General features: G+C 31.2%; 4 protein-coding genes across 9 annotated transcripts; 2 read left to right on the top strand and 2 right to left on the bottom strand.

The window, feature by feature from the left end:
• Positions 1–84: 84 nt before the first annotated feature.
• LOC122572669 (UDP-N-acetylhexosamine pyrophosphorylase) lies at positions 85–2879 on the bottom strand. The gene is made up of 3 exons (XM_043737939.1): positions 1446–2879; positions 960–1356; positions 85–886 (listed from the first exon to the last, which is right to left on the bottom strand). Exons 1-3 carry the CDS (start codon positions 1919–1921, stop codon positions 350–352), a joined length of 1410 nt encoding a protein of 469 aa, XP_043593874.1. The 5' UTR covers positions 1922–2879; the 3' UTR covers positions 85–349.
• Positions 2880–4346: 1467 nt separating this feature from the next.
• LOC122572871 (ADP-ribosylation factor 6) lies at positions 4347–9149 on the top strand. 3 transcript variants are annotated; one of them, XM_043738465.1, is made up of 6 exons: positions 4347–4490; positions 5175–5286; positions 5448–5551; positions 5631–5829; positions 5909–6092; positions 8371–9149. In XM_043738465.1, exons 2-5 carry the CDS (start codon positions 5205–5207, stop codon positions 6049–6051), a joined length of 528 nt encoding a protein of 175 aa, XP_043594400.1. In that variant the 5' UTR covers positions 4347–4490; positions 5175–5204; the 3' UTR covers positions 6052–6092; positions 8371–9149. The 3 variants fall into 3 exon arrangements, with proteins under 3 accessions (XP_043594400.1, XP_043594401.1, XP_043594399.1); XM_043738466.1 differs by having other exon boundaries at positions 4388–4686; XM_043738464.1 differs by having other exon boundaries at positions 4389–4594.
• LOC122572863 (syndetin) lies at positions 6004–13905 on the bottom strand. Of its 2 annotated transcripts, XR_006318582.1 has the most exons (10): positions 13608–13905; positions 12875–13390; positions 12121–12803; positions 11668–12046; positions 11296–11586; positions 10751–11221; positions 10550–10671; positions 10297–10486; positions 9964–10225; positions 6004–6137 (listed from the first exon to the last, which is right to left on the bottom strand). XR_006318582.1 is itself a non-coding variant. In XM_043738442.1 (9 exons), exons 1-9 carry the CDS (start codon positions 13650–13652, stop codon positions 10115–10117), a joined length of 2808 nt encoding a protein of 935 aa, XP_043594377.1. In that variant the 5' UTR covers positions 13653–13905; the 3' UTR covers positions 6114–10114. The 2 variants fall into 2 exon arrangements, 1 of the variants encoding a protein (XP_043594377.1); XM_043738442.1 differs by having other exon boundaries at positions 6114–10225.
• A 1544-nt stretch (positions 13906–15449) lies between these two features.
• Positions 15450–23050, top strand: LOC122572870 (prohormone-4). Of its 3 annotated transcripts, none has more exons than XM_043738463.1 (5): positions 15450–15674; positions 15766–15975; positions 18131–18262; positions 18874–19026; positions 19152–23050. In XM_043738463.1, exons 2-5 carry the CDS (start codon positions 15846–15848, stop codon positions 19343–19345), a joined length of 609 nt encoding a protein of 202 aa, XP_043594398.1. In that variant the 5' UTR covers positions 15450–15674; positions 15766–15845; the 3' UTR covers positions 19346–23050. The 3 variants fall into 3 exon arrangements, with proteins under 3 accessions (XP_043594398.1, XP_043594397.1, XP_043594396.1); XM_043738462.1 differs by having other exon boundaries at positions 15450–15679; XM_043738461.1 differs by having other exon boundaries at positions 15451–15631.
• Positions 23051–23230: the final 180 nt, after the last annotated feature.

The raw sequence follows: 23230 nt of genomic DNA, 5'->3' as shown, positions 1-23230 counted from the left end.
ACACTTTCATCACATTACACTAATTTTTATAATTTTATGATACATATTTTATAATTACATGATTCAGATAAATTAATATAATAATTAAGTCTGTAGAGTTTTTTAATATCTACATATGTGAACATACTCGCGCGCAAGATATATTTCGTTTTCTTCCTATTATAGAAGCTTATGCATGTGTACGTAATACTTTCGTATTTTACTGTTATAAAATTTATATAAGAATGTCGACAATTTTTATAGCTAAATTTTATCATTAAATCACAGAATACATTCTCATGATAGTTTAAAGACTCTTAACAAGAACAGTATTGTAAAAAGGTACAAAAGCAGTATATATTGAATTTTGTTATTCCAATACACACGGTCCTTCTAATGATAGCCCCATTATGTGATTTAAATTTTCTCCCGCATAAGATAATAGAGGAGATATTTCTACATCATTTGCTACGGATGTAGCTCCAGCATTTAACAGCCACTTTTTATGTATTTTAAGTACATCGTTTCGTGCGGTACTTGGACAATCTTGGCCAACGGAATCCGCATTTTTTAGAGGACTAAAATCTTCTTCGCGAATTCCCTCCCAAACTGATAATTGTTTCGCGAATTCGAATACATCAAATACGAATTTCTCGATTTTAAAACCGTTCGGAGATTTGGGTTCAATTCGATTTCCATTTTCGTCGATATACGGAATTTTTTTTTTAGCAGCATGAAGTTCCATTTCCTTTTCGTGATTTATAGCAACATCATGTAGAAAATCTACGGTGAAATAGTGATTACATATATTTGCTGCATTATATATTAATTGTCCGTCATCCGAACGCAATTCAGCAGTTTCTTTTGAAATTTCACTATACTCTACAACTTTGTAGATACCATCGACCTACAATAAAGATGATAAAAAGTAATTAAATAAAATTGATGTCATAAATGATTGAAATATCTTATAAACATACTTTACACACAACTCCTACTGACTCATTCGGAGAAGATTTTTCTATAACTTTAACTCCACAATCGGTGCATGAAGATAAGCAGTATCCTATAAAAATGGGATCTGCCACTTTTATCAAGATATTATCAACTGAATGAACATGAACACTGTGAATTCCATGCTGTTTCATATCATCTAATATTCCTTGCACCTTTAGAGCTCGATACAATCCTCCATTTCCATCTGGTGCCTTCGAAATTTTATATTTTTTATCCAAAATGATTTTTCCATCCAGTGTAAAACATGGAAGCATACCTTGTTTAAAGGCTTTAACATTCTTTTCTTTCAGATCAAAATAGTTATGTTTTTGTAGGAAAGATACAGTTGTTTCATGAGTAGCTTCACTAGTTAATATGTACCTAGAAATAAAGGCAACTATTAGTTTATTTAAAGTACAAACTTTCACATATTATAAATTATTTGATTCATATGAAGAAAACATATGTACCATTTAATTTCTCCATCTTTTCCACATTCTTCTTTTGCCATATTTTGTAAACGAAGTATTCTTTCTGCCTGCAGTTGGAAGAGAGATTTTCCAGAAGGTAGACCCACATTGTACATACCCTTAGGATAAGATACACCTAGCCTAGTACCCTGGCCACCAGCCATTAACAATACAGCTACTTTTCCATCTGCTATCTCTTGCAGTCCCAACTTTTCATATACTCTTAATTGTTCTTTATCTGTGATTTTCACTGACGCAATATTTTCTTTAGGAATCGGAGTCACCTTGTCATCCAACATATTCTGCATACTACTCGAAGCATGTACTGCATTGACAAAGTATGATGTTACATCTGCCAGGTCTAATTCACATATATCTTGATAAAGATTCTCTCTCTCTTTATCTGATAATTGGTCCCAAAATTTTAACAGATGTTCCTGATTGCATTCTATCAACTTTTTCTTAAGAAACTCCATGTTCACGAGGTCCACTTCTTCGTTTGACAGCCACGTATGCAACAAGAGCAGCTGATATCAATCGCGTTATTTGAAATACTCTTATCAATAACAGTAGATAAATTGAAAGATAGCTGTTTGCACTGTATCTCTATGTCGGAAGTAAACCTTCCTGTCCGAAGTGACCTTAAGTAAATAGATGAAAATAAATAGACAAAGAGTCGAGCAACAGGTATTTGACCGCGACCTGTAACCTATCCCAACTCATAGGTAAAGCGGGATACGCCTTTACTTTCACGATTCCACGTAGCACGTTCAGCTCGATTTCTCTTATCGGCCCCTCTCGCCCTTCCAGCTTCTCCAACTATTCCCCTTTCCTTTTCCAGCATATTTTATTTCCACGGACGAATGCCGACCGTGAAAGATCATATTCTTTTGTTTATATTTCTTTCACCGGTCAAGAATCGACCGAACGCTCAGAGACTGTAACCTTTTCTTATGGCACGCTGGTTCACCGGTACCGAGTATCGACTACCGAGTTTTACGTTAACTAAAGTGTTGTAGGTCACACGTGATTAACCTTTTTGCGAATACAACTGAAAGTTCTTTAAAGAATCTTGATACGAAGTATATTAATAAAACAAACGTTTATTTTAGTAAAATTAATTTATTATTTCTTCCAAATAGAGATAGTGTGTATTATAGTTCTTTCCTACTGTCCATATTAAGTATGTTTTATTACTACCATACTTACTATTATACATATACCAATAACTATATCTATATGTATATATACTGAATCAAAATGACTATATAATTCGTAATTTGTAATATATTTAACACAATTTTTATACTTTAGTTACTCTAGTATTACATTAATATTTGATTAAAGTTAATTTTCCATCTTCTATATTTGCCTACGTATGTACATATATGCAGATAATGGAGAACAGAAATAGGCGTATATTCTTATATTGCAAAATAATTCTCACTGAGCTGTGAAAGGATTAAAAGAACTAAAAATTCGTAGATCTTATGAAAAATTTTAATTGGAATTTATGAATACAGAATGGAAATAAAGGAAAAATACGAAGGAAAGATACAGGATTATAATCACTTCTGATGATTAGAGTTCATGGAAAATTTTAATTAATATAATTACATTATACGCAAAAGTATATTGTGGAATATATATAATCTAGAAAAATGTAAAATATTCAAAGCAACATGTTTGTTATGATATTTAGAAAATAAAACAAATCTCTAGCCGTGTTCATAAAAATTCAAGTTTGCATAAATATCCGTAGATTAGTGATTATATTGAATTATTGAATGATATTCAATCCTGAAATTTTTTTTACTTAATAAAAGATATGTATATATATATAATATTAATTAATATCGAACTATAAAAAATATATACATTTTTCATACACATCATTTTTTATATCTTAATTATTTATTTATTTATTTATTCGGTACAAAATTTTCTTATGAAATTAAAAAGAAATTCGCGAGCTGAATGATAACGAATAAAAAGAATGTAACGGAAATTTATCGTGACACGTGAAATTTTTTCTTGTTAATCAGTCGATTATCGGCGTGCGCATGCGTACATAAAATTGAAAATACTTGAATTGTTTAAAAGTGCACTGAGTTATGTAAAAATATATCAAAACATATCTTAACAGACGGATTCCTAAGATTTTTACGATTTACTAGGAAGATGTAAAAGGACGTAAGTAACACATGTATTTTCATCACAGACGAGTATATAGATGAGTAGTATTAATCAATGATTTTCATATTATTTGCAACAGTCGGTAATTTAAGGATAAACAATTTATATAATGAAAAAAGGAGAATATATACATGTATTACACTTTTAACCACTTTGGATTATTTTGGTAAGCACTCAAAAGGTTAATAAAAGTACCAAATTATGTTAAGTATACTATGAATATAAAGGTGTACGGATCAGTGAAGTTTCGATAAGTCTGATGAACTTCAAAATCCCAAGAAAAATATCAAGTCTTCAAAATTTATCAAAACTACAAAATTTTAACACGTTAACTACCACGGTGGCCATCAGTGGCCCGAGATACTAAATTTTTTAAAATAAAATAAATTTCTTAAAAAGTTGTGTACAATGTGAATGACATATGTAGATAACATTGTTAGAAAAAAGCACGCAAATACGATACAATATTTTGCAAAAATTATATATTATGGTGTATATATTTCAATTTTGTTACAAATAAAGCATATAAAATTTGTGTGGCAGTCAACGTTTTAAATATTGAATCGAGTTCAAAGTGACTCAAATTTTCATAATACTGGAAAATTTCCAATTACTTCAAAATTGAGATTTAAAACAATTTCCTTTACATATTTTATGTATGAATACAATTTTCAAATGTATTGCCAATTGGGTATTAGTAATAGATGGTAACATACGGTGGCGCTTCAAATTCCCTGTCAGTACTCGATGCATACCGAACTGATCTCAATATTTCATTTAAGTTACATGCGTGTTTGCTTGTGACTTACGAAGAGACATCATGCTGTACCTGCCTAAATAACGTTTTCGGTAATGCTGCTATATTACAGCTGTAATATAAATAAGTTATGTCTAGTGATGTGATATGTCTGCGCGTTCATGATAAAGTACTCGCCCTTTGTAAATGTATTTCGGTGAGTTACATTTATGCTTGCTTCAAGTTACACTCTTCTCGTATTGCTGACTCGAAGGATTTCTTTTAAAAAAATTCGTCATCAATTGTCATGTAAGACACAATACCAATTAGACTATTTATCGTGACAACTATCGGACATTACATTACATGAATATTTAGTTTTTTACATAAATGAGCAGAGTTTAACTACAAATTCATTCAGATCTCGAACATACCGTGAATTTATTTATTCGCTAGTATTTTTCTAACATCTGTCTATTTTTAATTCTATTTACAGTATTTGATAGGTTAGGAAAAACGTCCTTGAGCTCTCTTATTTCGGCAATATATAAATCGTATTATTTGTGGAACTATTATATTTCATTTGAAATAATCAATTTTAAATAGAGGTTAGATATTTGTGGAAGTTTTTCATTCATAGTATATTATAGTTTCCACGAAAATTTCATAAAAGAAGCGAGATGTTAGTGAAGTAATGGAAAGAGCACTATATTTTTTAAACCTTTTAGAATTGTTCATATAAAACTTTTTTATGTGTTAAAATGACTTTTTTTAAAGGTAAACTTTCTGAACTTTAGGTGCCAGGTGCCTAGAAAGCAGCTGGCAAGATGGGCAAGTTGTTGTCAAAGATCTTTGGCAACAAGGAGATGCGAATCCTTATGCTAGGATTGGATGCTGCTGGGAAAACTAGTATCCTTTTTACATAGATATACACACACGCGCATGCACACATACACACACACATGTGTTTCTTTTTTTTACATGAAACTCTATAATAAAATCCTTGCAAAAGACTAAAGAATGTTTTGAATCATATGTTTTCTTGTAACATTTCCTTAATTACATATCAGCGATACTATATAAACTTAAACTAGGACAGTCTGTAACAACTATACCAACTGTAGGATTCAATGTAGAGACAGTTACCTATAAAAATGTTAAGTTCAATGTTTGGGTAAGTAATAGTAATTATAAATCTTCTAAATATAGCTTGGAAAATGTTCAACTGACTAAGGATAATAATTTCACTGTAGGATGTTGGTGGACAAGATAAAATACGTCCACTTTGGCGTCATTATTATACTGGAACACAAGGACTTATTTTCGTAGTAGATTGTGCTGACAGAGATCGAATAGATGAAGCCCGTCAGGAGCTTCATCGAATTATAAATGATAGAGAAATGCGAGATGCTATTATTTTAATCTTTGCAAATAAACAAGATCTTCCAGATGGTATAAATCAATGTATCTTATAAATCTTTGGTAATCGTATATTTGTCTTATATAAATAATTTTTTATTTATTTTTTCAGCAATGAAACCACATGAAATACAAGAAAAACTGGGTTTAACTAGGATACGAGATAGAAATTGGTATGTGCAGCCATCATGTGCCACAACTGGAGATGGGCTTTATGAAGGCCTTACATGGTTGACCAGTAATCATAAATTATGAGCAAATATTTATTTTTCATCAGTTAGCCACATACCAAGAATGTACGTTTGCTTTGTATTGTCATTTTTATTTATCATGTAGAGGCTCTGTAACAAAACTGATAATGATCATTATGATCCATAAGACAGAGAGCGAAAGAGAGAGAGAGAAAGAGAGAGAGAAAGAGAGAGAGAGAGAGAAAGAGAGAGAGAAAGAGGAAATCATTTCCAATGTACTACAGCAAACGTAAAGTAACCATTAACATCAAATGGTGCGTTTCAGTAATATTAATACTATATAAATAGAAATTTATCAAAGTACCAAAAGATATAGACTTTGTTACTAACTGTTTACTAAAGTCCGTGAAAATAGTTAATACAACAATATTGATTAGATTATCACATCCAACATTTTACTATAATTTATATATATATTTGCGTACATATCCCGCATTACGGGGTACTAATTATAAGAGAATACAAAAAGTTGTAAGAGCTACTTATGAGATTAAGAGATACATTCAGAAAAAGTATCTTTACAATTTGAAATTATCATTTATGCAATAGTTAATTTAAAATATCGTCCAGAATAGTTGGACATAACATTCATTCATCACTGGTTGTTATCCATGCTATGTAATATGTATCACACATAATATTTATACATATAATCCCACTGATATATGTGAGTAAACATTCAAAGCACTTACATTAATGACTTTATACAGCACAGAAATATTCCTTTGATAAATTTTTGCTATCAATCTCATTTTTAAAAAATATTCGTAGTGACAGTCAGTTCTTTTTTTCTTTTTTTAATAATCGTCTTCCATTTGAGTCAACTTTTTATGCATATCAGTCAACTTTTCTTTTTTCGAAAAAGATGAAAAGGAGAAAAAAGTGCAACTTCTGACATTGTGTATTTTTTTGTGCTTTAACTTCGATTGAAACGCATTAGATGTACAAACGTACACTTATACATACATAAATGGAGTTGTTCTGTACGCACAAATGGTAAGCTACTGGGTTTGATACCATGAGCTCAAAAGCAAGAGAGAGAAAAAGGAAGAAAATAGAAACAATGTTACTAATAACGTAACAGCATTATATCTGCCAATATTTTTTACCAGTTAAGCGATCGGATTACGCAGAACTAGAATTAGGTCACAGAGAAAAGAGCCAGACAGTGTTCTATGTGCGTCTTATTTCATTTCCTTTTGATAATAAGATGTAGAATAAGAGTGATAAACATATTTATCAATATTTGCTATTAACTAAACAAAACGAATATTTCAACATCATTCAATTCTTCCTTTTCTACAAGCTTCATATTTACATAGCGATTAAAAGTAGAGTAACGATGGTATACGTTATTCTATCGCTCTGTTTCTATGTCAACATTTGATTTGCATTCCATGATATAATATAAATTAGGGTATTAGTATTTTAACAAATTGTATTACTTTACCGCAGTAATAATTAATACAAATACAATAAGTTTGTTAGATTCTTTCTCTCGGCATCCGTACCATTAATGTTAAGTATTGTATTTTGGTGAGAACTAATGTGCAAGATAAATTAGCTCATATTTAAAACCAGTACACAGATTTTGGAAAGAAGGCAATAGGCTGTTCTTTCGAGGTGTATGTGCTAGTATTGAGCAGTGCTCTATGTATATGTTTATACTCACTAATTTCGTTCGTATAAGAAGGTTTATAATATTGTGTCATATTTGTTTCTTTTAGTTGTAATTGAAAACAAAAGAAACGTAACAGTTGTAACTAAAATAACTTTGTTAAAAAAATAGTTATTTTTTAAAAAGAACACACACGTTTTAATATTACAAAAGAACAAATATATTTTGGCAATAAACTTTATTTGAATGAATTAAACATTTATAATTGATATAATCGAATATTGAAATTTTATTGATCATAGAGTACACATTTTATTAGTAAAATGTCCAAAATTTGAAATGAAATGAATCCTGTAAGCAGATAATACATAATTTGAAGAAAATATTTTTAGTAATTTTTTAATAACAAAGCGAGTTTTAGCTAGCAGTAATATATTTATTCATTCTTCATTCAGTGTGAAATAACAAAAGCATTTATAGTCAAGATACTGAATTTAGGTTTAAAAATGAGCAGAAAGAAAAAAAAAAAACAAGGCGTATGCGTTTTTCATTATAGTTAGAGCATACGTTTTTTAACGCAATATTAATAAATAACATTGTCAAATAGGCTTATTGTCAAAGTAAGCATTTGGTATCATCATATTTCCATTGTTTAGTTCACACATATATGTATCAGCTACATTTTCCAACGATTTGTTTTAACAGGGGCCATTCAGAATGCAGGGCTCGATATAAAACGCTTTGGAGTAAGGAAGAAATTGGTTACTTCAATACAATTATCAGCGTTTCTTAACGTTTACACTCCATGGATCGTGTTCTTTTTTTCATAAAAATTAAAAGGATAATATATAAAGGCCATATTTCATACATAATTTAACTCCGTAGACGAAAGAATAGATAAATTTAGAGAGCAGAACTGTCTTTTAATCTTAAACAAATTTTACTTAAAGTAGATACGATCCACATAGATAAAAAAAATTGGGAAACGCTGACCCATAATACTATTAGCCAGAGAATTCTCAATGCACCATTATTAACCAATTTTATAATTACATAGTCATTAAATAAAAAGGAACGAAACATTTTTCAATCATATTGGAATATTATTTATGGAAGAGTATTTTTAGTTATTTCTATATTTTGAAAATGGTAGTATAAAGCAGATTATAGATATTCATACAATGAACTAATTAATCGCTTTATATGAATTTTCGAATTGTTTAATAGCTACAAACAAACACATTCCTCAAAACGAAGTTGAATGTTAAAATGCGAATAGTAATTAGAGGTGCAATAGAATTTTTTGGTTTTTAGTACAAATAAAGGATATAAAAATATATGATAAACGTAATGCTACATTGAATACTATATAGATAAATAATAATAATTTTTACAAAATTGGAAACCGATGAATCCAGCAAAAATGTACTTGTATATTATTATTATTATTATTTGTATAATAAAGACACCTTTAAATTACAAAAGTATTCTTTCAGAATGTAAAATATCATATTTTTAAACAAAATAGTTATAATTGCACTTAATTTCGAGAAATTATTTAAATATTTACAAATTATTACAACTATTTAGTTGATAATCTGACAATGGATTGTGTTTTTTTTCATAAGATTTATAAACTCTGGTCATAAAAATATTAAAACATAATAACTTTATAAAAACTACAATTTTTATGTGGAATAATATATATGTTTAAAAAATATTTCATATTATATATATATATATATATATATATATATATATATATATATATAATTATTATATTATAAAAAGAGCTATGAAAATAAAATGAATATGAAATAAAATTATGTACACCTTGCTTTACAATGATTGAGTGAAAAGGCTCGAGACGAGCAAAAATTTTTTATCAACAGATCCAATAACATTAAATTCCTTCTTTGAGATTCAAAGTGCAGATATTTTTTTTATTCAGACTTTCGACAATGCTGTAATAGATCTGAATAATTAACTATATATATATATATAATTATTAATATATATATATATTATTAACATAATGTGAAAAGTTTGTAATTGTTAATTGTAATAATAATACTCTATGAATTCGATTGAAACTCTAAATTTCGATATGAGATTCCTTTAGCCAATATTACTTACATAGTATTGATATACATCAGAATTAACAATTTCGTACTTTATCACATACTTTCAATTTTACGAACTAACATTCTTTTAAGAGCCCATATCGATGGATTTAATCCGTGCACTGAGTAAACAAAAGTGTCAAGAAAATTAAAGTTCTTAAATGAGCTTGCTTACTTTAGTGATATAGTAAAAGTTCCCGAATATGTACATGAAGAAAATACATCCTTTTCATTTTCCTCTTTTCAAATTATTCCTAAAAATTCGTCCTTTATGCAATTCCTATTTCGATATAATCTTGAGATGTATTATAATATATAGACCTATGCTATCTACTAGGCCGTTGTTCTTCTATGAATGCAATTAAACGCTGACGAGTTTTTTTATTATTTTGACAAGCTGAAGAAACTATGCCAATTAAATGTTTCACAGAATATTCCTGCAAGATAAATAAAATACGTTAATAATAAATAAGAATATCATAGTTAGATAACATATAATCTTAAATACCTTGTGTTCCCTTATCCATTCTTCCAAACTATTTTCTGGAAGATAGTAAGCTTTAATATATAATTCAACATATTCTCTGTGAGGCATTGGCCTTAAAGAAGTCAATGTCTCAAACTTCGATTTCAATTGCGTAAAATCGAGTTGCATTAGTGCTCTGCCACCATTCGAACATTTTTTAGCATTAGAAAATCTGTAATAGAGGATGGATATAAGTAAATAAGGTAAAAAGATTGTAAGTAAAAAAGTAACATACCCCTCTACTAATGTATGAGTTATTAGATGTGCCACATTTTCCCAGACAGCGTTATATACATCGTCCGCTAAAGCAAGACAACTTCCGATGTTTTTCAATCTTTCATTTAATATATATATTTCCTATAAAAGAAAAAATTTCTTAAGTGCAAGTGCCAGTGCAAGCGAAGTTAAAATTTTTATTTGTACTTAAAATAAATACCTGAAGTAATGCATCGATATACCCACTATGTTGAGACATAACGTCAGTCACTTCCCAATTAACTTTATTCATTAAATTTAAAATATTTGAAACATCAAATGCTCGAGATGCAACTGCCATATATACCGGTTTCCTTAAATCCGTGCTCGATGCTATTGTTTGCATATAAAATTGGTGAAGGAAACCACGTTGTGGGCTAGCACCGATAAGATGTTCCAAGTACGGCTTCAAACTTTCGTATTGCCGACCTAAAAATATTAGAGATTCCACTCCTACGATACGTTCAGTCAAACCGTGAAGCCTTTCCGGTTGCGATAAATTTACAATGGAAGAGAGCTGCGGCTGTCGTACTTTATCGGAATTTAATTTAATGTTATCTTCTGTATCATTTTCACAAATGATTAAATTCTCCTTAATTCTTGCTAGAGATAGTTTCAGTTTTGGACTATATAAAGAATCACTATTTATTTGCTGTGGGAAAGAATATTATTTCTTAGCACTAAGTTAATATCTTAATAGAAAAGTAACTAATAAATAAAACTTACCAAATCTGAAGTAAAGAATAAATGTACAGTATAAAAACATAACTCGTAAAACTGTATCATACTTTGTATAACCGTAACTGCGATTGATCGTAATAATCTAGACATTTGCAAATACTTTCCACAAACGCGCAATATACTTAGTGTTGTGTTTGTAACCATGGGTCCTGATTGTTTTAGTTTACATTTTTTTTTATTTGTTTTAACATGATCTGAATCATCAACGTATTCGTGTTTTAATTCATCAGGGATATCATCGTCCGATTCATCCGAAAAATATTCTGGAGGATTATCCTGTTTAATACAGATTATTTTTTATATTACATTGCCAATTAGTATAAGGACAATAAAATATTTCTAAATCAAACATCGTACTTCATTACTAATCAAAATATCTTCGTCCATGGTATCATCTAGACCTATAGAGAATGGCGATGACCCCCCTTCTAAATATTTCTGAATCCACTCTATACTTATAGGGCTATCATTTTCACCAACGTTAGAGTTATCAAAATTGTTCCATACTTTACAACTGTTTAGCGATGGTTTTAAACTCTTAAATTCCTGTAACTGAGTTGCCACAAAATTCGATTTCACGGGGCACAATTCCCACCCGTCGTTTTCCAAAAATATCCTGAGTTCATCTAGTCTCGATGCGTGATAATGAGAAAAATATGACAATGATTGCTTCCTTATAGATTCTTGCAGATTTTCTGACTTAAAACCACATAACTCCTCCCCAATTTCCATTAATCTGTAATTATTTTTTGTTAATATGGTATACGTAAATTAACCTAAACTTATATAAAACCCTTGTAAAACATTTACCTGTTAACTATACCTAAAACTTGAACAAATTGTTCAAATTTAATGTAAGTTAAATCAGCGTTCATTAAAAATATCGAAATCTTCATTTCGACATCATGCCATATACGAATCATACTGTTTTCTAATTTATGCTTCACATATTGTTTGCTAAAAGTCTCTTCTAAATCTTTTACATCAGCTTTAAGTTTAACTTTATTTTCTTGTGTGTTATGCCAATTTACTACCAAATAATAAGAGCTTAATATTGTCCATAATGATTTACACAATTCTGTTAAACAAATAATGCAACTTTCCCGGGGCACTGATTGACAAAGTTGTTTATATTGTCTCTTTGTATCTCCGCCCGCATACGAATGAACTGCTGCAAAAGCAGTATTGTGAATTGCAGCAGTAAAATGCATATGCAATTGATCCATCGCAGATTGAGTTTTTCCTAATAAAGTATAAGCTTCTTGAATAGACGTATATATTGTTACATCAAATTGCGTGCACATCTTTGATAGTGTAACATCCAAGGCTTCCTCTGCTTGTTCTAAAATATCCTGTAACTTTCCATTTAAAGCAGCAATACAATGGAAATGTTTATATGTCTGTGCAGCACTTTGACATTCTAAAAGTAACGAGATTGCTCTGGGATAATTTTTTTCATTTAATAACTCCTGTAATCTATCTCCTGTACGTTGCTACAAAGTATTAAAATAATTAATCCATTATTGCTTCATCAAGTAAATAAATATAAGTCAAATGAGCTTACCAATGTCTTGATAGTATTTAAATTATTCAATAATTCTTCTATAATCTGCCTTTTTTGATAATTTGCTAATATTCCTAAACTAGCTGTAGTAAATTGCCTTTCAGCTAATTTTAAATCTGCTCTTCCCATTCTACAAATTTCTAACACATCCTGTAATTGTTCTTGTATCAGTAAAATTTTTTCAAACTCTTTGTTACAAGCATTCTGCTTTTGTAATATAAGTTGTAAAACTTTCTTAGAAACAACTTGATGTTGCTGCTTCAATTTCTTGTAACATTTTTCAATTTCTTTAGATTGCAACACCTTTGGTAACTTCTCCAATTCGTGTCTACAAGGATCAAAATTATGGTCTGTATTAAAATAAATCTCTTCTATAGATTCTAATATGTCTTGATCAGGGATAGGTTCACTTTCTGTTGATTGGTCAGCTTCTGATTGTATATCATCTGATTTCTGTGATTCTGACGGATTAAGTAGATCTGGATGTAAACCCATTAATGGAATTTTGGTTGTATTCTGAATAACAATGGAAAATACAAATACACTGTATCAGTTTACCCTAGAACAGTTTTTCTCTTAAACATTAACAAACCATTTCATTTGAAAGTTTATAAAGATACAAATGTAGTACAACATAACCTAAAGCATAACACGAATAGAGGGAAAGTTGTATTTACAATTACATTGCAATACAAGATATTCAAACGTAAAATTTTAATACAAATTTATTTACCTGCTTGTTAATAAGACCGAAAAATTTACATTTTAAGTCCTCCATACTGTAAATTTCTTCAAAATTCAGGAAAATACATTTTCATCTATTTACTCGATAGCTTGCTGTTTCTATCCATTCAATTGGTATAGTAATTAATATTCGCATTTCTCCGTAATTACTTAATTAACCCCATCTTGTAAGTATATCAGATCTACTGCGTATACATGCTTACACATTGCGTATACTTGAATAACATATGTATATCAATATCTTTTCAGGTTATGTTCAATATGAAGTTTCCGCGCGAATTATAGGTGTTATCAACAATAGATTTTCAAATATTGCGATTTCAAACAATACTAATTCTTTCCTTCAATTTGTGGCCCTTCTTTATTCCCAAACATAATAATAGTAGATATATAACTAATATTATTGTTACATGAAAAACATGAAATAATAAAGAAAGGGACTAAAAATGCTAATTTATTATATGGAGAAATTCTAAATTGTTATACGAGTTAATTAAAATATAATATATATATGTATTTATAATTTACATAGTAAACAAAGGGTTAACTTTATTTAAATATTTCAGTGAAAGATCTGCTACAATTTTAGGATATTTTCTTCGAAGTAAAAAGATCTTTCATAATCAAGATTTAATACTTGTAGACTACGGAGGCTACGTTATAGTTGACCTCTTCTACTGAGGGAGATATGTAACTCCAGTTAAGAACCACGTTAAAACAGCCATTCTCAGTAAACCATATTTTGTTTTTCAAATTTCTTTTACGATCATAATTTATAACTTTTTTCTTCATAAATATAATCGTTATGCACAATGTGTTTCACTTTATAACTGGAAGATACTTTGTATTACATATTTGTATTACATAAATTATTACATATAATCTGATATAATCTTTTAAATAATAAAAGTATATAATAATTTGCCCTTTAACAAGTCATGTTTGATATATATATATATATATGTTTGTATTATAAAAAATATAATAAAAAATACATAAAATATTATATACATCTGTATATATATATCATACATCATACATATGCATAATAATCATACAGATACATTACATATTACACTATAGCAGGCTGAACAGTGATTTACTGTTTCACTAGTTCTTATAATCTTAATTTTGTGAAAGCCTTTGTCCTTTAAATGCGCCAGAATTTAATATCTATACATAATTTATATGAATAATACAAATAAAATTTATTTAATCCATTCAAGATATGAAACAAATAATAATTAGAACTCTATTAAATTCTTTTCGTATCCCTTCTTGAATTTTCATATATGTATTTTTAATTCTACAACACGACATAGAAACTCTTAGCAAATTTCAAAACTACGTCTGCTACTATCACGCACATAAGCGATTCGTGAAATAAAGGAGGAACGTAGGTATCAGGGTAGGAAGATTGGTTCATGGACGACGAAATTTCCAGGAGTTGTTATGGGTTGCGTGTTAATTCCATTAAACGGTATTATATTCCTAAAAATTCCATGAACGTTTATATACTCCGGTTCCCAAGGGTGGCAGTAGTGGTAGCCATGTTATTCTGCTGGCGTAAACGCAACGTTATAACGACGATAAACAAAAGTTACGTACGGGTACAAGGGAGTTGAAATCGATGCGACGTGGTAGAAAAGGGTCGCGTAGGTGTTCCAGGGTAGAACGTTCGATCTCGCTGATTTCAATTGGCCGCGGCCAGCGAGACCTGTTGTGTGATTGGTCGAACGCCTTCCTGCGTACTCCCCACCACCTAGCTTGCGATTGTAAAGGGTAGTGGGGTGAGGGGGTATAATATGTAGTTGGTATGGGATGTATGGTATATGGTATATACGCAGGTGTGTTCACAGTGCTTGTGCACCCCGCGTCACGCGCCAGCCACTCGGTGTCGAAAAGAGACGGTGGGTGGCTGCGAAAATTAGAAAAAGTCAAAAGAGAGGAAGAAAGAGTGAAGCGGAATAAAGTATCCTTCTTTGCGTACGTGTATCTGTTCCATTTGAAGGGGTCAGTGTTTCGTCAACGTTCATTACTTTGATTACAACATATCGTACGGTATCTTACAGCTAGAGAAAGAAGCGAAGAAGTCTGACTTGTTCTCTTGTTAATAGAGGGTAGTTCATCTGTGTTTCTGTATTCAGGGTTATAACCAAAAGGGAAGGTCGCGAAGTGAAACACGTTCGTCTCTTGAGAGTATAGTCTAACCGTCTGTCTGCTGAGAATGGTTCAGAGGTTCTGCACTAGCGTGGCTACACTTAGCCTCGCCCTGAGTGCTTGCGTTATTTTCCCCCGTGCTGTCATGGCGATCGACTTAAGTCGATTTTATGGTCACTTCAATACCAAACGTACAGGTAAGCGAATAATCGTGGCCGTTTTTCGAGTTTTCCAATAATCGTGAACATATGCAACCTTGATTTTCTTAGTCAACACATTTCCTTAGAGTTACACCTTTGTTTAGTCCATAGAATTCATAGTAGTCAATAACTAGCTATATAGTTTATTTTACGTATTGTTTGCTTTATATAACTAGTTTTACACATTTATGTATATAGAAAGATAGGTGTTATGGATCCATGTTTTCAAACACGACCGTAAAGAATTTTCGTTCCTGGTTGCAACTGTCATATCTCGAATCGGATCATATAGTATCGCGTAACGAGAAGTGAAAATGAGATATGTATATTAAAACATTAAAAAGAGAAGATTTTGGAAGAATTCCGTTTATCCGAGCATATCAAACTATAGAACAGTTCCTATGATATTCCTTTCATCTGTCGTTATGTAGATCCTATAATAGATCTAATGTTTAAAGAACCAAAGTTGAGTTTCATTGAGTTGCTTCTATATCATATTCAATTGTTCTTTCCATAATCTAGTTTGGACACAAACAAATAAATGCATATGTATGTTCATTACAAGATATTCTCAACTGTAACAACTACAAATTAACTTGTTCGTATAAACGAAATACGGATAAGCAGAATTCTAGCCACTTCTTCATCCTAGTTAGAACGATTCACGAACGTATATATAAAATAGATATCGATAGTGATCCATTTTCTTTGTAAAGTAATATCTACCATTTACCCAAACTCTACAATACATACCGTGTACATTTTAATCTTGATACGACGGTCCATTGTGTCGATGGATAACAACATTGAAGTGGCAATTTGAGTCCACGTGGTACATTAAGCGCATCACGATTCATCTTCGTGACACGGCCTCTGTCCGTGGTTTATTCAACGCAACGTGGTAATTGACGCCAGCAATAAGCGTTACTTTATCAATGGCAAATTCCTTTGAGCAATAAACAGCGTGAAGTTCCTCGTAGTTAACAACTTGTTGCGAACTCAAATTACGTCGTTTCTGCAACTTATAGTGGCTGCAAAAAGTATGTACATACACATTTGCACGTACCCTTATTTTCCAATAAAGCGATTTTTTATTAAGTTTTGCTGCGATCCTTAAATTTTCATATTTCAATCTTATTCATATTTCAGCAAACAGAAAGGAATTCTAATATTCTAAAAAAATGTGAAGCGAGAAATCATGCATACCAATAAAAATTTTTTCATATTTGGTTTAAATTTGGGATATCTTTTAACGTTAGAAAAATGCAATTGGGTCGAAAATGAGAGGAAGAACGTAAAAGAATTAAATCAATTTTAACTTTGCTACGTTCCTTCAATCATTTTCGGATTTGGATGGTTTCTTTGTATCGTTAAAAAATTTTTTAATTTCAATAAAAAATATTTCAAAAATATATACAGCTAATACACGTAATTTATCATTTTAATTTTACACTAATGTTTCTCTTGGAACGTTAGAAGACTTTCTGTTTGGATGTAAAGATTCGAAAATTGTAACAAGATTAAATAATACATGTTATATTGCTCGGTCAATATCAGCCGCCCTGGCAACCACCAATTATTGGTGACTATGTATTCTAATTTGGGCATTGCCACTTACAAAGTTAATGCACACGCGCACACTACAATCATATACGCGCGTGCTCTTGTATATGATTATATGTATGTATATGTGATATTCAACACGAATCGCACGCGACATGAAACAGGCATGTACAGTTTCTCACAAAAGTATTGGAACACTTGTAAACATATTTTATGAATATATTACGTATCTTGTATTTTCTATATATATTTCTAGATTTGTTGAAATTTTACTAATATAATCGTGATTGTCGTATCTCATTACAGTACTAATGAAATTTCAAAATGTTTTATAATATATAATATATACGTAAAAATTTTCTATGGTAATTGTCTCAATACTTTTGTGAACCATTGTATCTGATGGATGCTTATGTACATGCTATAAATTCCATATATATTATACTATACAACTTGTGTATCTTACGTACGTATATTACATATTTTACAAAGTAAAAGTTTTATGATAGCAGGTATAAAATAGTTACAAAAATAAAAAAAAAATCATTATTCTTATTATTATTATTTTAGTGATAATTCAATGTTACAGGAGATGCTTGTCGTCCCTACGAGCCATTCAAGTGCCCAGGGGACGGTATATGTATCTCGATTCAGTATCTCTGTGACGGAGCTCCCGACTGTCAAGATGGATACGACGAAGATTCACGTTTATGCACAGCTGGTAAAATTTCCTGTCCCTTAATTGATTCTATTACCGTCTAGACGTATTAACATTTTGATTTTGTATTCATTTACACATATTTCTTTGTTCCCTATTTAAACATTATTTTATTTCTTTGTCCTCTTTCTTTCTCTTTCTCCATTTTCTTTTAGTGTTAACAGATAGAATGTTGCTAATTTCCCGTTAAAGAAAAGATGACAACTTCTATTAAACAGAGGAGACTAGTTCAGGGAACTCGTCTCACACAACAATGAAATAGGAACAAGGTTACGAGGAAGTTCCCATGTGGCAGAAACGTATCGAGCTTCGGGTGTATCAGATGTCTGATTTATATTCGTCCCTAACTACTGTCCGGCTACCTATCTATTAGCAGACTATATGATCACTAGGTCGAACCTATTATCTTTCGAGTTCTAACATCGATTCTCTGTTCCCTAGCTATAAAGTTGTACAAGTAGAAAATTATTGCTGTGATATGTAGATATAGATATAAATTTGTATAATTTGTATAGAGTTGTATATGTAGTTGAAGAAAGAACCAGGATTAATATTAACGAATGTTACGTATATTCATGTAACGTTTGGGTAAAACGTTTTGTTGCTTGTTTTAGCAAAAAGACCACCGGTAGAGGAGACTGCTAGTTTCCTGCAGTCGTTGTTGGCAAGTCACGGTCCAAATTATCTCGAGAAATTGTTTGGGACCAAGGCACGGGATACGCTAAAGCCTCTTGGTGGCGTGAATACAGTTGCTATAGCGCTTTCTGGTAATTACTATAATTCTCATAAAGATAAATCTAGATAATAATCTAGAGAATAATCTTCTCATAAAGATATAGATAAAATGAATTTGGAGCATTAAATTTGAAAAAAGATAAATTCTAATTCGTAGAATCTCAGACGATCGAAGATTTTGGTGCAGCCTTGCATCTAATGCGTTCCGATTTGGAACACTTGCGCTCTGTGTTTATGGCGGTGGAGAATGGTGATTTAGGCATGTTGAAATCAATCGGTATCAAGGACTCGGAGCTGGGGGACGTGAAGTTTTTCCTGGAAAAGCTCGTCAAAACCGGTTTTCTCGACTGAATTGGCATTTTCTTGGAACGTCACGACGGAGGCGCTATAACATTGGCTGTATCGTATTACAATCGCACTATCCTATCGCTTTGAAAGATTCTTTGGCAAGTCTCCTTTGCGAAATGATCGCCGCCTACTTCTTTCCTTCTTTTTTCTATCCCTTTTCTTCTCCTCTTCCTCCATTTCAAGTTTCCTTGTCGCTTTCTTTCGGTGTCATCTTATTGCTCTCCTTACTTTTCAAAAAACACGTTGAGTGAGCACCGAGATAAGTTGGGAAGATATCTATCGTTACCGAGAGGCATGGGAGTACTGAATGTTTAAACTTTCCTTAAATGTCAAGAGTCGATGTTTGTATATCTGTGCACTTTTATCGATGCGACGTCACTCATTTTCGCGCTGCAATGGGCACGCGTTTTACTCCAATAAACGTTCTACTTTTTACACATATTACGTAGACTTAAAAACGAGAAAGATAAATCGAAGAAATGATGGCAATGTTTGACGGTAAATAGGATGGTCGCGTATGGAGGCGATACGAGAGCTTTGTGATTACCAAACCCATTAATTATATATATTTTACTGAAACATTCTATTCGACGTCATGTAATTTATGATCGATACTAATTAATTGTCGCTTTGTTTCCGTGACTAACATGGCGTCGTCGACATGCAATCGTCATTCGAGGCACGAAGAATCATATTAAAACGAAGAGAGGAAACATTTAGATATTTCGTTTATAAATTAATTCATTCCGTTTTAACGATATGTATGTAATATTCTAATTAGTAATTAACAATTTCAGAAAGATCCAAACTAGGAACGCGCTTTAAGATTTACTTTTGCTTTTGTAATTTCGTGCCTGGCGCAGCATACAAGAAACGAATAATTGATGGCATTTGATTTTACTACATTGTCAGACTCCCATTCTGCTCGTATTTTATTACATTACCGAAGCTGTGCTTTGGTGGCTAATATTCGTGATATTGGAGATAATGACGTATATAAACTCATGCATGATGCGAGACCTGTCTAGCGGCTGGAACACTGCATGTGTTTTTCGCTACAGAAATTTTTGTGTACAATATACACACACACACACACACACACACACACGTTATCTATTGCATTTCTTCATGCTTATGAAACCGGATAATTACTGCTGGTACAGTACCACATATAAAGGTCCTTCTACGGATTTCAGTTTCTCGTCGTATCGAGGTTGAGACGTTTCTAGATTTTGCACCAGTATCTCGCCGGCTAACATTTAGATTAATTAATATTTCACAGAACATTACAAGATATACTATTACCCACAGATAGGTAAGTGAGGGACAATCAGAAAAATCTCAAATAATACCTCTTCCATTATATACTCGAGAGAAGTTGCTTTGATACTTGAAGTACAAGGGAATGATTAGAACATGATTAAGAATCTGTAAGTATCTCTTTCTATAGAGTATAATAGTTACCGTTGGTTTTACTTGAATGAAATGCTTGTATACGATTAACCCTCGTCGATACGGACCGAACGGAAATACGTAGACAAGCCTGATTCGCATCTAAAGGTATTTTGTTAAACCGCTCAGTATAATTTAATCGTGTATCTTGTAATATTGTAAAACACACGCGTTTTGACATGCTCTTTCGTTGGTGTAATATGTAATACGGGAAGATCGATGCAAAAACCTCCAACAATCAGAAGGACTTTGAATCGATTTTTCTACCTACATGCGATCTTTATCGACTGTTTCTGTTAGAATGCTACTGCGACACAAGATATACATTCTGACTTCATTCAGAGAAAAATCAATGCAAAAGGACAAAAAGATTATCTCGATTAATTATGTTTCTGTTAATTTAATTTATGAGTCACGTTATAGAGGAATATAAATTTCTTGCTACTCAAACAGTACAGTATAATTATACGAATCATTTATATCAAAGAATACATACAATTATACATACATGTACATGTACACACCTATACACGTATATGTATATAAAAATCTACATATACATATATTATATCTATTTTAAACATGAGAAGCGAAGCAGGTACAAATCGAGCATCGTATCGCGTTCCTTCAGGGTATAACGCGTCCTTTACTTAAGAATATGAAGGTGACGATGATGATGATGATGACGAAACAAGTATACAATGCTATGATGTATTAATATTTTCATTACGGTAATGCAACACAACATATCAATATAGATACATATCAGTAATCTAATTTGGAGATGAATGCCGAATTCTCTCTGAAAGCCAGTTCTCTATTTTAGTCTTTTTAGGATTTGAAAAAGAATAGGTCACAAGTTTTAACGATAAAGTTCCCTTGTGAAATTTCGAAACTATAAATACATATCAAATAAAACGGAGAACGATTAAACGTGGCTTCATTCCGGAGAGACTTCAGTATAGTGATGAAATGCATCTCTATCTATTAAGCGTAATATCTTCTAGTCAACCAATGATATATCTTCTAATTAATGATAAATAAGTCTATATATATATAATTACGTATCAACAGAGGAGTCACTTTTATCAGATAGTAGATATATATTATTTTGATATATAAAAGAAAAGCGAAGAAAAAATGATGAAAAGAGAGATATGTAACATTCCCTCTAGATGTCAATTACGGTCCAAAGTAGGGCCTGGACCGAAGACAAAATCCCGAGGGAAGTTTGTGTAAGCTTTAGGTATCGAGACTTCTTTTAAAGGATTAAGGCGCTTCGAATCTCCGCTTCGTGAACGCCTTGATCCTTTCTAAACCCTCTCCTCTCCTCCTTTCCCTTTTATCCTCAATTTTGACGTGTTATATTTAAGATAAGACCGTTCATCTCCGGTGGTAATTGAAATTAATAAATTCAACACGTACAATGTGCGGCGCGGTATATTTCCATCGCTTTCAAGCGACGGGCTCTAAAATGCTTGTACATGCCACGTCTTCTCTCTATTCTTTACAGCGAATAATCATCAATTTGCTTCTTCCATATGATTTAAACCAAAGACAATCCATCACGTTTCATCTGTGTTTAGTTAATAATGTATTTTAAGTACTAGATATACATATATATTTGTCATTATATTATTCTATGATATTTTTATTAATCAGTATAGTAGAGTTTTACTAATAGTAGTTTAATTGAATGTAGGATTTATTTTAATAAAGCATATTAGACAAATTGTAAACCATTGTAACAGAACATATCTACATAATCCGTCCATAATATTCAATTAAAAGGATAACCATATAAAATGAAAAAAGGAATGTTGCATTTTCAATTAGTGCAGAGAATATTTAAAAATGAAAAAGGAATATTTTTTTTAATGGAGTTTTTGTTCGCAAAATATGTAACGTAGCGTGAACAAGCATTATCGGATGTTTCTGCCAGTCGATGAGGTGTACAGCGCATACACGTATACATATAATAACACTTTGACCATCTTAGTTATCGAGATTTAAAGAATGTGATAATGTAATAAAAAAAAAAATCACACGCCTTTGTATCTATGTTACTTTCGACTTCTGATTGTTCTACTGCCAAAGCATTCTTATTATACGGCAACTGCGACGTACCGTACACATGTAAGCGATCTTGCTTCTTAAAGTTTTGTACTTCTATTAATTAAAACAAAATACAATGTTCTTGGAAATAAGTTCAGCGCGCGAACATCATTAAATAAAGTAAACGTTTCTTCAGTTTTATTTCACGAAATTGAAATTGTACCTGACCATATATATATATATATATCTTTCGTAATTATTGTAACCATTAAATTAATTCTACTTCTGCTTTTATAAAAACTTCTTCTTCTTTCTACTGAATGAACATCGAAATCAAAATTGGTCCAAGGAACTTTTTTTTGAGGAAGAGGATACATTCAG

Source organism: Bombus pyrosoma, linkage group LG11, assembly GCF_014825855.1.
Source record: "Bombus pyrosoma isolate SC7728 linkage group LG11, ASM1482585v1, whole genome shotgun sequence".
Classification (NCBI taxonomy): domain Eukaryota; kingdom Metazoa; phylum Arthropoda; class Insecta; order Hymenoptera; family Apidae; genus Bombus; species Bombus pyrosoma.
The sequence above is the reverse complement of the archived record's forward strand: the minus strand, read 5'-3'. Positions and strand labels throughout refer to the sequence as shown.

What these genes read in the sequence shown, in the direction of transcription:
- LOC122572669 (XM_043737939.1), bottom strand. Translation starts at nt 1,921, where the DNA reads ATGGAGTTTCTTAAGAAAAAGTTGATAGAATGCAATCAGGAACATCTG. An exon ending in AAAGATGGAGAAATTAAATG is followed by an intron (nt 1,357 to 1,445) that starts GTACATATGTTT and finishes CTTTATTTCTAG; the next exon opens with GTACATATTAACTAGTGAAG. An exon ending in CAGTAGGAGTTGTGTGTAAA is followed by an intron (nt 887 to 959) that starts GTATGTTTATAA and finishes TCTTTATTGTAG; the next exon opens with GTCGATGGTATCTACAAAGT.
- LOC122572871 (XM_043738465.1), top strand. Translation starts at nt 5,205, where the DNA reads ATGGGCAAGTTGTTGTCAAAGATCTTTGGCAACAAGGAGATGCGAATC. An exon ending in GGATGCTGCTGGGAAAACTA is followed by an intron (nt 5,287 to 5,447) that starts GTATCCTTTTTA and finishes ATTACATATCAG; the next exon opens with CGATACTATATAAACTTAAA. An exon ending in TAAACAAGATCTTCCAGATG is followed by an intron (nt 5,830 to 5,908) that starts GTATAAATCAAT and finishes TTATTTTTTCAG; the next exon opens with CAATGAAACCACATGAAATA.
- LOC122572863 (XM_043738442.1), bottom strand. Translation starts at nt 13,652, where the DNA reads ATGGAGGACTTAAAATGTAAATTTTTCGGTCTTATTAACAAGCAG. An exon ending in TCGGTCTTATTAACAAGCAG is followed by an intron (nt 13,391 to 13,607) that starts GTAAATAAATTT and finishes ATTGTTATTCAG; the next exon opens with AATACAACCAAAATTCCATT. An exon ending in ACTCATACATTAGTAGAGGG is followed by an intron (nt 10,487 to 10,549) that starts GTATGTTACTTT and finishes CCTCTATTACAG; the next exon opens with ATTTTCTAATGCTAAAAAAT.
- LOC122572870 (XM_043738463.1), top strand. Translation starts at nt 15,846, where the DNA reads ATGGTTCAGAGGTTCTGCACTAGCGTGGCTACACTTAGCCTCGCCCTG. An exon ending in CTTCAATACCAAACGTACAG is followed by an intron (nt 15,976 to 18,130) that starts GTAAGCGAATAA and finishes TCAATGTTACAG; the next exon opens with GAGATGCTTGTCGTCCCTAC. An exon ending in AGTTGCTATAGCGCTTTCTG is followed by an intron (nt 19,027 to 19,151) that starts GTAATTACTATA and finishes TCTAATTCGTAG; the next exon opens with AATCTCAGACGATCGAAGAT.